At 34.0% G+C, this 14,315-nt stretch overlaps 2 protein-coding genes across 2 annotated transcripts; one reads left to right on the plus strand and one right to left on the minus strand.

Annotated features, from left to right (window-relative positions):
- Nucleotides 1-1,361: 1,361 nt before the first annotated feature.
- Nucleotides 1,362-4,134, plus strand: LOC104109503 (dof zinc finger protein DOF4.6-like). Its single transcript, XM_009618825.4, has 3 exons — nt 1,362-1,547; nt 2,115-2,567; nt 3,102-4,134. The coding sequence occupies exons 1-3, from the start codon at nt 1,524-1,526 to the stop codon at nt 3,561-3,563; spliced, it is 939 nt and encodes a 312-aa protein (XP_009617120.1). The 5' UTR covers nt 1,362-1,523; the 3' UTR covers nt 3,564-4,134.
- Nucleotides 4,135-6,321: 2,187 nt separating this feature from the next.
- Nucleotides 6,322-13,330, minus strand: LOC104109502 (uncharacterized). The gene is made up of 3 exons (XM_009618824.4): nt 12,875-13,330; nt 10,653-10,801; nt 6,322-6,645 (listed from the first exon to the last, which is right to left on the minus strand). The coding sequence occupies exons 1-3, from the start codon at nt 13,058-13,060 to the stop codon at nt 6,507-6,509; spliced, it is 474 nt and encodes a 157-aa protein (XP_009617119.1). The 5' UTR covers nt 13,061-13,330; the 3' UTR covers nt 6,322-6,506.
- Nucleotides 13,331-14,315: the final 985 nt, after the last annotated feature.

The following is a 14,315-nucleotide window of genomic DNA, read 5'->3' on the forward strand; positions in this document are numbered from 1 at the left end:
AAATTTAGATTGAAACTATATATTGAATTCGGCCAAACTCAAAACTACCTTTTTAATTTCACCCCTAAAATCCATTAATTAAAACATGGGGAGTGCTATTCTGTGGCGGCAAGAGAGGTTTTGAGTGCTTTTACTTTATGGATGAAGTCTAGTCATTTCTAACGTGGAGTGCTATTCTATGTGCTGGTTCCCTCGACCCTATACTATATATGTCACCATCCTTTTTTTTAGGTCAAATAAAATTACCATCCTCTATATGTGTATAGTCATATTATTCGAGTTAATTAACTTAGCGTGCATCTTAATCAATTTTACGGGGTAATTATTATTTTCCATAAATAGAGATATCGACCTATCGATAATTTTGTCCTTCAACGTTTTAGACAAATAAGAAAAGATCACCTCATTTTTTTTACACCGCTGAAATTTGAACTTGAAACATCATAGTTCTTTAACTTGTTTTATTTTCTTTTTTCGAATTATAACTAGCCGTAAGTCTATTATATATGGACTTATTCAAGTTCTAGCCAAATATACTCAATAAAAAAAGTAATGTTGTATTCCCTACTAAAAGATTCTTCATTCCTAACGTGAATGTGAGAATTTGATTAAAGTTCTCCATCCCAAACATCTCTTAATAGTTCAATTTTTTATAATATACCTTAGTAATTAACTTGGTTGTTTTGAGACTTTGAGCTACAAATTAAGAGCCTTAATGCAAAAACTGCAACAATATTATATATACTAGTACCTTTTTTTGGCTTGTGAAAGGATTTGTTTTTTAAAATCACTCAAGTTTTCATCTAGTGACAATATTTTACTTGTTTCACTTCTCCTTTGTTCTTTTTTCCAGCTAAATAAATCCAATGCGTAATAGAAACTCTGAATCTAAAAAGTTCTTAAAAACCCATCTAAACCTTTTGTTCCTTCAAACTAGTAATGGGGCCAGTTGAAAGAAGTAACGACGCAATTTACAGACATGATTATCACACGGATCTAAGAGTTAAACGATATAAGGTGTAAATTTAAAGATAACTCATATGCTTAAGAATATAATATAAAAAGAGACCAATTTGACTTAATGCCAGGCTCCTCTCGAGTCAGAAAAGATAACTTCACCATCACATATAAATATTATTTCTGAAAAGACACATATTCTTCCACAACTAATTTAAAAAACTATTACTACTGTACATATAGTCAATAGGTTAAAGAAAAAGAATTAATGTCATATTATTCATATAAAGTCGTCACTTTTAGTAGTAGCGCTCTACCGTTTAAAGTGATATTTGTTGCAATTTCGAATTAATCAAGTTAAATATCAAACACCTAGAGAGAAACATAAAAATATATTATTCATTCTCTTTCTTCCCACAAACATAAAGCACATACAACAGCCACCAAACGTCTCAAACATTCCTTTTTCTTCTTTTAAAACCACTTGTTCATAAAGCTGCTTATTTTTCCTTTTCAGAAAGAAAAAAAACTCCATTTCTCCTTTGCTTCTTCCTCCTTCTTCATCCATGGATACTGTTCAATGGCCTCAGGTATAATTAAACTAAGAGAATTCTTAAAGAGATCCTTCAGCTTAGTTTTTTCTTTGTTTCCCTTGATCTCATTAATTCTTGTTTTTCTATATTTTTTGGATTAGAGTTTTTGTAGATAAAAAATCTTGATTTACTTTTGAGAAAAGATGATAGTTCCCCACTTTCTAGTCTCTATTTCTTTTGTTTCTACACTTCTTCTTTTTTGTTATACATATATGTGATTATGAAAAGGTTGAGAAAGTGAAACAGATTAAACTACAGTTAAAGTTTTAAAGTAAACGCACCTGACTTTTTTTCCTTTCCCTTTCTAATTACTCATCTGAAAATCTTTGTGGTGCTTACTAGCTAGCTGATGGCCGTCTTGCACTTCTCGTCATGAAATTCAGTGGTCGGATCTAAAATTTAAATTTTATATAGTCCGTTTTTAAATTGTTACCACTGAATTACTATACTTTTGAAATTATATATAGATTGATCAGAATCTAATAGTTGTTGAAATTTGAGTATTTTTCACATATATATTTATTTAAAAATATTGTTCATTGTTTTCCTCTTATTTTTTTGTAGGAGATAATGGTGAAGCCAATGGAAGAGATAATACAAAACACAAATGGCTCATCAAAACCTAATTCATGTGTAGAAAGAAAAGTTAGGCCACAAAAAGACCAAGCTTTGAACTGTCCAAGATGTAATTCAACAAACACAAAGTTTTGTTACTACAATAACTATAGTCTTTCTCAGCCAAGGTATTTTTGCAAGACTTGTAGAAGATATTGGACTGCTGGTGGATCTCTTAGAAATATTCCTGTTGGTGGTGGTTCAAGAAAAAACAAGAAATCTTCCTCTAATTCTTCCTCCTATTCAAATCATGGTAATAATCCTTTGAAAAAACTTCCTGATTTGATTAATCCACCATCTCATAATCATGATCAAAACCCTAGTAAGTTCCATATTGAAGGGAGCCAAGATCTTAACTTGGGTTTTTCATCCGATTTCAAGACTATCACTGAGCTAATTCAGGTACTTTCACTTCATATAGTTTCTCGGTTAATTCTTTCGAATTCATTGGATTCTTTTATGCGTTGTTACTACAACAACAATTCAGTAAAATTTTACAATTGAGGTATGGGAGGGTAGAGTATACGCACATCTTATCCCTGCCAAAGGGAAGAAGGCTGTTTTCGCAACACCTTCTACTCAAGAAGACGAAAATAAATAATAGATTAGTGACAACAACAAAAGCTAGAATCTTTTATGCGTTGTTATTTGTTTTAAAAGATGTCTTTTCGAAATAATTAATCGGGTCAAAATTAATGTTATGTTATGAATGTTTTGAGGAATCAAAAAGTCACTTGTATTTATGTATGTGTAAATGTGCATGTTAAGTGACGATTGTTGTCTAAATTATATGTTCTAACGTTACTAGCTATTCGACTTCTCAAAATTACGATAATTCGTTCAGAAATACATTTTTGATTTTGATTTTTTTTTTATATATCAGTAGTGTCCGAGCTGCTTTACTGATTTTGACTCTTGCACCTTCAAAATCAACAGGTACCAAATTATGATGCAAGCAACAAGGACAACAACAGTCCAAGTATTTCACCTTTGCCTCCTCCTCCATCTTCTTCTTCTTCTGCGTCTTCGTCATCTCAGCTTTCAGCTTTGGAATTAATTAATGGGATTACATCAAGAGGGATGAATAATAATTCATTTATGTCAATGGCCAATATTTCTGATCCAAATTCAGTTTATAATAACTCATCTGGATTTTCTTTGCCATCTCTAAATTTCTCATTGGATCATGGACTTGGAAATGCAGCCTATGGAAATAATCTCCAAGAGACAAATACAAGTGGAAGGTTTTTGTTTCCTTTTGTAGGTTTAAAACAAATTTCAACCACAAATACTACAAATGATGGTGCTAATGAGAATAATAGAGATCATCATCAGCCTGCTGGAGAATCTACTAATGGATTTTGGAATGGGATGTTAGGAGGAGGAGGATCTTGGTAAAATATATATATATATATTATACAATAATATATCAAGGGTTTTTCTTCTATTTTCTTTATGGGGTTTCTCCTTTTTCTTTTAGAAAAGAAAAGAAAAGATTTTCTATCACATTTGGGGGTTAAGAAAACATCGAGAATTGAACATGCACCTATTTTGTGATTTTTTCTTTAAGTGGTTATTGGTGGGGTGGCCTTGTTTGGATTTAAGTTCTTCAAAACTAACTCATAGGATATATAAAAGGAATTCTGATTTCTCCTAATTAATCTTTTCTAGTTTACTTTACTCTCTCATTTTTCATATAGTTGTCATTAATTTACTTTGGATTATAGTTGGTGGAAGTTATCTGAAAGAAAGGGAAGCCCAGATTTTTTGGAGGGCAAGAAGACCAGAATTTGTGATGCCTATAATTATTCTATTATCACAAAAAGGAAGGCAAAGAGATCCCACTAGTGTTGTTTCAATTAATGTCATTAGAAAAATAAATGTATTATAATGTATAATTTTCAAGTTTGTATTGAGCTTTGTGAGACTTGTTATTAATTAATTTATTTGAGCTACTTTATTCTGCAAAGTATAGTTTTGCAGCATAATTTCTGAACATAAACATGACTTCATGATTTACTACTATCTTCCCAAAAAAGCTTTTTTAAGGTAGTCAGGTTCTGCTTCACTTCAAATGACTGTATATGACTTAAGCCATGAGCATCAGTAGCGAGGTTTGATAACATAAATAAAAATGCTACAAGGTATATCGTGTTCACTCAAGTTCGGAAAAGGGGCCTACCCCAAAAGGTGTGAGGTACACGTTATACCCTAATTTAAGCATTAATGGTTGTTTCTTCAGTTCGAAACCCATGACCTGATTAATGTTTTACAGTTGCTCTAAGACTTCCCTTCTAATTATATGATAACATAGTGGTTTTGATTATTAATTAGAGTTATTTGGTTGAGAGCATATGTTTACGACTTTTAATTTATATATACTAACATTGTTCATAAATTCATCTTATGTTGTAGCCTTATATGATTATACTTAAATGACATGATTCAACATGCTCATGGATGTTGTATAATCTCATAGGCTTACTAAAAAGCTTGTATTTAGGAGGGGAAAAAAAAAAAGGACTCATCCAAGATTGTTTCTCTTATTAATATATAAAAATGGTGAAAGAATGTGTATGCAACTCTCTCTTTTCTATTGTTGAATGTTGAACCGGGAAATTAAGTAATATTTGCTCTAAAATGTGAGAGAAAGTCAAAGAAATAATTATTCCTGGTTTATTTTCTTCTTCTTCTTCGTTTTTTGTTTGTTTTTGGTGGTGAATATATATATATATATATATATATATATATATATATTCCGTACTACAAAAATTGTTGCTACTAAATAAGTTTTTTTCTTTTATTTGAGATTGTGATGTAATTATTATTATTATAATTTTAGAATTAAGGCGTAATTGTTGTTGCATAAGGGGTGGAACTAGTATACGCTCTACGAGTTTGATTGAATCAATACGTATGATCCAAATTATTGATTGAATCAATACCTATGATCCAAATTATATATTTATTTTACAAAAATCTATTGAATATATATAAATTACTAATTTATAATTTAATAATATAAACCGTAAACGATAATATCAAACCATAAGTTTGACTCTTGTTGTTGTTCTGCATATATAATGAAGAAAGGTGGCTAAGGAGCAGTTTCAATGGGATGATAATTGCGCATGTTTTTTTATTGTTAAAAAATTAAAAGGAAGTAGGAGAAAGATCTGACAAACTCTAATTTTTTTGGTCATATGTGGGATCCACAAACATTCCCCTTTGACAAGCGTGCTAAGGAATAATCTCTCCCACTTTAGTCCACATCTACACCCTCCATTTCTCTTTAATTTCTTAATAAAAACATCAATATCGAACTAACTCGGATCTACTAACTGCAAATTAAAAGTCTCACTCTATTTTTCATAGTTCTAATAATTTATCATTAAAGTTTATCATCAACTTATGACAATCTTTCTCCTTAATTCACTCTTAATACGGCTTACACTTCTGAAATTCACGGAAACATAATCAGAAATAGATCTACAGTACATAAGACTTCAGTAACTTTTGTCTAAATTATGTATATGTATTAAGAAATTCATTAAATATTTATAAATATTTGAGTGTAAATACAGTTATTACTGTATATTAACTTATAAATTTCAAATCGTAAATGGCTTTATTTAAATAATTTTTAAAGAATTATTAGTTGCAGTAAGTCACTTTCGGTGGAGAATCAGAGCCTGAATGGCTGGATCCTATTTCAAGGATTTAGTTTGGGACTTTGGAAGGGTCATTTTCTTCAGGCCATTTTAGGAGGTGTTCTCTTTAGGAAGTTGGAAAACCCCCAACAAAAGTTTGCACATATATGAGTCTTTTTATCCCGTGATATTCGGGATTTCTCAACAGAAATCAACGATATATATGATCATATGAATAATTTTTAATTTATTTATTTATTGGATCGTATAATTTCCTTAGTAATATTATGTCTTACGTTTTTTCTTTACTTTTCATTTCAAGCAAAGAATGAGAGTTTCTGTTTTAGAATGAAACATCAGTAACATTTTGGTTTAATTTGTTTCCTTTTAGTTTTTCTCCCTTTTTGCTTGAGTTTGAAAAATCAATTTCATGAATCACGATTGCAAGTTTGGTTGATAGAATATAAGTTTACAAAAATACCAAGTTATCAATCGAAATCAAAAAGGGAAAAATAGAACCATAACAAATATATTTCGATATGATACTGGTATTACACTTTTAAAATAAAAAAGCGAAAATATCGAATCGAGATCTTTCAAAACCTTGTACAGAGACATCTTAGTTTACTCAAGATGCTAATGCAAATCAAATACTATTTCTTTCTGTGTTATGTATTCAATTAAACCCAGCTCATTGATCTGCATTTATCCCGAAAATACGAACCTTGTGCATATTTGGAAATTTGGCAACAACCAGTATAAAAACTGCGAAAGTGTTGAAGAACAACATTGGGTGTTGATAATCGGTTGTATGAGAGGCTATCAAGTACCTGTGAAAAGAAACCAAGTATGAGAACAACTACTGCAAAGGCATCATACAGTACAGAGGATAATATGGACAAAAGACAACAATAAAAAATAAAAAAAAATAAAAAACAGCCCGGTGCACTACGCTCCCGCTATGCGCGGGTCCGGGGAAGGGCCGGACCACAAAGGATCTATCGTATGCAACCTTAATTTGCATTTCTGCAAGAGGTTGTTTCCACGATTCGAACCCGTGACCTCCTGGTCACATGACATTAACTTTTTACTTCCAAGGCTCCCTTCAAGATGGACAAAAGACAACCACAAATAAAATTAGTTAGAAAAAAGAATCTTTTCTCCAAAGGGAAAAGGAAAAAAGAGGATCATTGTGTAGTTGGTAGCACAGGCAAGACAAATGGCAAACAAATCAATGTCCTACCACATCATTTATACAAAAGCTGCACTAGTTGTTGTTCTGGGTACAATAAATGAGAACACCACATTTTCCACTTGCTGATCATCAACCTTAGCTACCTTCAATGTTCCTCTTTAAAGTGATAGTGCATAAGCTAGGGCCCGGTGCACTAAGCTACCACTATGCGCGGAGTCTAGAAAAGGGCCGGACCACAAGGGTCTATTGTACTCGGCCTTATCCTGCATTTCTGCAAGAGGCTGTTTCCACGGCTCGAACCCGTGACCTCCTGGTCATATGGCAGCAACTTTACCAGTTACACCAAGGTTCCCCTTCACAGTGCATAAGTGTATCATTAATATGACACAGTATTGTTCAATAAGCATCTGCCTTAAAAAAATTAATGTTCCTGAATAATAAAGGAGGAAGGAGAGTCCAATATCTAGGAAACTACAATGCTTCATCACTAATCAGAAGAAAACTACGATGGATGAATAAGAAAAGAATGCTGCAAAATATCAATAAACATAATTCCAGAGAGGGAAGTAATAAGCATGGCCACAGCAACACCCCCCACCCCCACCCACCACTCCACTACCTCCAACTAAGTGCACATGCACTGTTTAACTTCCCCCCTCCTACTTTCTTTCCCATCAAAATTTGTGATTCTTTTTTATGAAATTAAAGGCAGAAAAAGAAACGTTATGCAGCAAAGCAAACAAGGATGTGTGCATAAGCCCATAGCATAAATAAAAGACTCTGACTATGGTATCAAGATGCTAGTGCTGATTCATCATTTTACTCCTATGCGCAAAAAAGTGGGGGTTGGGGTTGGGGGTTTCTTTTTCCATTTTTCTTTTGATGAGTGTGTATTTGGTTGATCGCTCTTTCATCATTTTCTCTACTATTTTCTAAGTTTAAAATTGAACTCTGTCACCAAGAATTGTTTTGCATATAAATCAACTGCATTAAGAAAGCTTGCTACACTTACAAAGATTAAATACCAAAAAGGTACATATTTCCTGGTGCGACTCCCAAAATGAATAGGTTACAATGCAAACACAAGTTTCAGGAGCCAGCTCAGCTGTAGCTGACTCCAAAAGTAAATTTTCATAAGCTCTATGTCATTGAGAACTTGAGAGCTTCCTAAACAACAAAACATATTGTTAAACGAAGGATGCATAATGCTTTTCTTGTGAATAAATGGTATTTTTATCCTTGAAATACTGAAAAATCAGTGCCCCAGGGTTTAGTTCAAGTGGCAAAGGTTGAGGGACTTATAACTTACGTCACAGGTTCGAGCCTTGCGTCATGCGAACTAAGCCTGGTATTTAAGTGGAGAAGGGTAGAGGGACGGGTCCATTATCCCCGAGTTTCGAAGGCTGCAGTTCATCCTAAGGATTGGTCCCAAACAGATTTCTCGGTCACCCAACAGAAATATTGAAAAAGCAATAGCGCGTTTAAAATGTGGAAATTAATTTGTAATGCTTTCAAAAGAATTTATTATTCTGCACTTTTTGTTTTAGATCATTCAATAACTAAATCTTATGAGGAGAACCACATTCCAGACAACTCGATGACTCCATAGATAAAGATCAAAGATTGAGACTTGACGCCACAAGACTATGAGTTTCCTCCTTCAATTCCACAATTTAGGTAATTTTTCCAGGTCCAAAGGTAAGGTTTATTAGTTTCTATAAACTTTCAGTAATAACCTTTAGGATAGCTACCTCCAACAGTTGTAAAACAAATTATAGATGATTCTTTTCCCATCAAGATTCACAGTCATTTTTTTTCGCAAGGAAAAGTTCACAGTGAATTTATTTTTTCCCCCTTTTTGGGGCGTAGGTCCACTGAAAGCTAACTTTAATCAAATGAAAACTCAGCATATTGCTTTCAGGGGAAAACGTTGTTCCTTTTCCCATGAAGCATTTGGGCTCTCAGCAAATTCATAAATGTTAATTGTTATAAGCACTAATTAAAAACTCAACAGTTCTATATCCACCTTAGGGAGAATTCCATTAGTGGCTCAATAAGCTGTGAATGCTCAATAATTGCTAATGGAACCTGTCACAGTCGTCCAACCATGGCATGTCCAGATACCTTCTGCTTCATAAATTATATGCTAACAGCCTAACACTTTCTAAAAGTGTCAGATTTTGGTTTTACCATGTAATATGTAGGTCTTGAAGCTAAATGGGACCAACTTCCCACTAAACTAATACAATTGGGGTATATATCAATCTGCAATGTATCAACCTCAAACTAGCCGGGTCAGCTAATGAAATCCTCAACGCCCGTTCTGGTCTATTAAGGTCAATTTCATTTGACTACTAAATAAGTTGTCTTGTACCGCAAATTAGCGGTTTTCCAGAACTAGAGATCTCAAAATGTTACACTTACCCCTAAACGGGCATATAAATCTATAACCAAAATAAAGACACTTCTAACAAACATCAGGAGTGTAAAAACAAGTAAACCTTAATTTCTAACTAATTAGTATCGGCCATACAGAACCTTTGATTCCATTCTTAGCTAAACTTTCATTGATTCTGAGAGATATTCAGCAACTTGAAACATTCATCTCGCGCATATGTAAGCTAACACTCACTTCCATGTAATATTGCTGGTGCCACAATCCCACAACCATTTTCCAAAACATGGTCTTCACCTTGGTAGGTATCTTCCTATCGTAAATCACTCCACCTTTTGAGTGATCATATGCTACGTGTTAATTCTTCCTTTGTCATGCCATTCTCTAGGAGACATTGATGCCAATTTTTCCACTCTTAAGAGTCCCAAAAATGCGACTATGAGATTTAATCAGAAGCATTATCCTCTTTTTTGAAATGGTAACATGGTGACTCGAACCCACAACCGTAAGGTTGGAGGTGGAAGGTGCTTCCCACTTGAGCAACACTCTCTTGTCCAACACATAATCCACTTATTTGAGGTAGTATCTTCAACACCGAATCCTCCATCAAAAATTTATAGCATTAGATTCGATAAATTTGCTCGTGTATGCTTTGTTGGAGAAGCTATTAAGAATAAGTGATTAAAACATGCTTCCAGTACAGCCTGTTATGTAGGGACTATATCATATATTGTTTGATAAGGAATTCCCAAAAACTAGCTTAAAAATAGAGTAATCAAGCTCAAAATAATTAACACTTGGGCTGATATCATTGATCATGGAAGTTATGCATGAACATAATGCTAATGACAAAGACTTGTGCGTAATCCATGTTACTTTCATTCAACCGCTACATGATCACCAATTCCATAAGCTTGGATGCTTAATTGGTCTAACAACTACACTCTATGTCCTGACTTCTTGTCCCGTTTATTGATAACTTTCAAATAGTAATAGTGTCATATAAAATGAAACATAGCAAGTTTTAGTTAACCAAGCCCATAACCAGAGCCTAAGAATACTACGCCCTCCAATATATGTACTAATACAATGATTAGAAGCACTGTTGCAAAATGCATGTGCAACTTAGAAGCTTATTCAAGTCAGTTGGAGAGCTCATATACATGTCAACTATACTTGCAAGCACGATATCTTTCATAGCATTAGAAGTCTAAATAGCAAAAAACATGATGATATTGACTACTTACAGCACCACAGGGACAACTGTTAGAAACTTCCTGTTGCGAGTAAGCTGCTTCCCATTATCTATCTGCTCCCACCAAGTCAATCTATTGTAGATACCTTGGTCATCAGAAAATGGTGTTCCCTTCTTCCAGTGAAAACATTGATATGTGACCTGAAGATAAACAGACAAGGCGAAGTCGTTAGTAAAGCAACAAAAGATTTGGAGTATGTACAAATTCTATTCCCTTCTTCCAGTGGAAAATAGTGACAAATGACGTGAAATAAGTAGAGAAGGCTGTCTTTCAAAAAGAGAGATAAAATCGAGGGTAGGTATATTACAAGGTTTCCACCCATGCTACAACACCAGGGAAAAAGAAACAGACACATACACAGAGACACAGAGAGAGACACAGAGAGACAAGAGTGGGTTGCTCTAGTGGCGAGCACCCTCCACTTCCAACAAAGAGGTTGTGAGTTCGAGTCACCCCAAGAGCAAGGTGGGAAGTTCTTGGAGGGAGGGAGCCGAGGGTCTATCGGAAACAGCCTCTCTACCCCAGGGTAGAGGTAAGGTCTGCGTACACACTACCCTTCCCAGACCCCACTAGTGGGATTATACTGGGTTGTTGTTGTTGTTGTTGTACACAGAGAGACACAAATTGGGACCAAAGAGAAGGTAAAGATCATCAAGTAAACTTTGGCACGCGTAGGAATTATGCATACGCACATTATTCACAGCATATAACATAGGTAAACAATGTTTCTTATTTGCTACTAAACACATGGGCTGGCAAGCATAGCAAGAATAAGGGAAAAGACGCCAAAAGGATAATAGAGATATTAAGCTTTCAAAGTAGCAATCTTAATAATCCCCAAATTCCAAATGTACTTGTTACTCCGCATGCTGGTGACTAAATAGAGAATTGCAAGGTACGTCAATCATGCATCATAATTGTCATGAAAATGGTCTTAGACCTAACTCAACTCAAAGAACTAGTTTAAGTGGTGAAAATTCTCGAAACCATATAAATAGACTATAAAATGTACCCTCAACCAATGTGGGAATTTAACACACACACACACATCTACTCCTACCCTCCTCTCCCGGCACAACTAGGACTAGATATCTAGAGCATGAATAACATAACACGAGAGCTCAACAATGATAACTCTAGCTCTGATACCATGTAATGAAGAACGAACCTTGGGCTAAATCAACCGTAAAGATAGTTCAAGTGGTGAGAGTTCCTCAACATTATAATAGATTAAAGTCCATAGAGCCATAGACTCCATACTCTAAACTAATATAAGACTATAGTAGTAATGTCTAGTAAAATTGATCAAGATGCAAAAACCAAGTATACAAGACACTAAAAAGCTAAAACTTTTATTACAATTTGCCTCTCCATCTATCTAAGAATCAAATATATCAATTGTGCGTGCCATCAATCACAAAATAGTAGGAGTCGGCTGTATCCTTTTCTACTCTATCTAAGAATCAAGACGGATAAATTAAATTCCAATTCACCCCTCCTCAAGCTACTTCTCACCAAGTTGACATAAACAAGTAATAAATGACTCAAGCTTAGACCTAACTCAGATCAATTACAAATTCCAAGACAAATCCCCAAATGGTGCAGTACCATAAACCCAGAAAACACTAAGGCAAACGAGACTTGGAATCCAAAAAAAATATCCAGAAAGGCAGAAACATAGACATCAATAAGTCAATCATTCAACTATGCATTTATTTGTGCGGGCCCATTTCAAAAGAACATAGTTGTGAATAAAATTCATCATGACTGGACTACTTTAAAGCAAACTATCAACCTACCACAACCATAGGCGCAGAGCTAGCTCAAAGAAAGGTGTTCAATTGAATTCCCTTCGCCAGAAAATTATACTGTGTAGATAAGATAAAACTAGTATTTTTGGTCATATATAAGCTGTTGAATCCCCTTGACATTAGAAAAAAATTCTAGTAAAGTGGCAGCGAGGCTTCAAAAGTTGCTTTAGATCACAAGTTCAAAAATCAGGTGTAACATTTGATATTTTCGAATCCCATTGTATAAAATTCTAGCTCCTCCACTTACCACAACCCTCCTCCTTTATTGAGAAGGTGAATACAACAACAACAACAACAACTACTACTACTACTACTACTACTACTACTACTAAGCCTTAATTCTAAATTAAACGAGAATACGAAAAAGTTAAATAAAATAAGAAGGTAGAGAAAGAGGCGTACGAGAAAATGAGAGAGATGAACGATGGTCCAAGCCATGCCAGGAGAGCAACCAAAGACGGAGAGAACAACGAGCCATGAGAAGAATAGAATTAGGATGTAAGTTGTCCATACACCTGGATACGTAAACCACTCAGTGTTCCGATTCAGATCCGTCGGCGGCACCGCCGTCACATACAAATTCGCCATCCACAATTTCCAATTCAACTAAACGAGATCCGATAATCCTTTTCTGAATTGAGTTTTTGTATGTACAAATTAGGAAGATGAATATGAAGCTTCCGATTATTGAATGAAGATGAAAATGGGGATTAATTGTTATTGGAAATAGTTTATGATATTTGATCAAAACGTTGTTGATATGAAACGGCGACTCTATTAGCCGGTGAGTTTGATGGGTAGGACCACTGAGGTTCCCTCATTTCTGCTGCTTTTTTAACTACTCCTATTTCATTTACTACTTTTTATTCTCTTTTGACAGGTGTTAAATAATTAATCGAAAAAGGCCAAAAATGCCCTTGAACTATTTGAAATAGCTCAAAAATATCTTCCGTTTATTTTTTTGGGAATAAGTATTTATTTTGTATTTTAATAAAAAATTCTGAAATAAGTAATTTTTCCGGAAATTTATTCCAAAATGAGGGCATTTTTGAGCTATTTAAAATAGTTCAACAGGACATATCTACCCTTACCGTTAACAAAACGTTTTAAAAATACCATATCTAACGGAATCTACCACATTAATAAAATAATTATTTTAAGAACCCACAACCTGTTAAACCCATCATATAAAAATACATAACCTAGTTTCTGAGACGTCTTAACACATTTTATTCATTTAGAGAGAGATCGAGAATAACGGTGGAAGTATGATTAGTAAGAATTTATATTTTTGGTTCTTAATTGTTCATGGTGGTGTTAGGATGTCATGTTATCACTTTTGGTTGTATTTTTTGTGGTTATAATACGGCATCCCTATGTCTAATGCAATGCACACTTGATAGTTAGTTTGTATGCGAGTAGCAACCGATATATACTATATCAATATTTGTGTTTAGTTAATGCATGAAATTAGTGTACTTAGGTTGTTAAGTTGCTTTTCAACTTGTCGGTGTACTTTCTTTCATTCTTGATGATTTTTGTAGACTCTAACTTGATATTAAATTGAATCTCTTCTAATTATTTTCTAATATTTGTTCCTTATAAGTTCAGTTGTTACTAAGAATTATGAGTATCTCATCCCATAGCTTGAAATCCAACTTTGATTCTTAAGGCGTGATTTGGCAATAATTACTCGTTGCTTAAATGTTTATAGCAGAATAAGAAAATATGGTGCGTGAATACTCATCAACAAAGGCTCATTGTTGGAGGAAGAAATACCTCGGTAGCTGCCTTAAGACTTCATAATTGTCAACCTAATAAGATGCTATAAACATTCACGTCA

The sequence above is a fragment of the Nicotiana tomentosiformis genome, chromosome 8 (assembly GCF_000390325.3).
Source record: "Nicotiana tomentosiformis chromosome 8, ASM39032v3, whole genome shotgun sequence".
NCBI classification, from domain to species: domain Eukaryota; kingdom Viridiplantae; phylum Streptophyta; class Magnoliopsida; order Solanales; family Solanaceae; genus Nicotiana; species Nicotiana tomentosiformis.

Bases quoted from the DNA above. Each gene is read 5' to 3' on its own strand.
- LOC104109503 (XM_009618825.4), top strand. From the start codon at position 1,524: ATGGATACTGTTCAATGGCCTCAG. The intron at 1,548-2,114 runs GTATAATTAAAC...ATTTTTTTGTAG, and splicing joins ATACTGTTCAATGGCCTCAG to GAGATAATGGTGAAGCCAAT. The intron at 2,568-3,101 runs GTACTTTCACTT...CAAAATCAACAG, and splicing joins CTATCACTGAGCTAATTCAG to GTACCAAATTATGATGCAAG.
- LOC104109502 (XM_009618824.4), bottom strand. From the start codon at position 13,060: ATGGCGAATTTGTATGTGACGGCGGTGCCGCCGACGGATCTGAATCGG. The intron at 10,802-12,874 runs GTACGCCTCTTT...GTTTATCTTCAG, and splicing joins TTCATCTCTCTCATTTTCTC to GTCACATATCAATGTTTTCA. The intron at 6,646-10,652 runs GTAAGTAGTCAA...TTCTTTTCACAG, and splicing joins ACAGTTGTCCCTGTGGTGCT to GTACTTGATAGCCTCTCATA.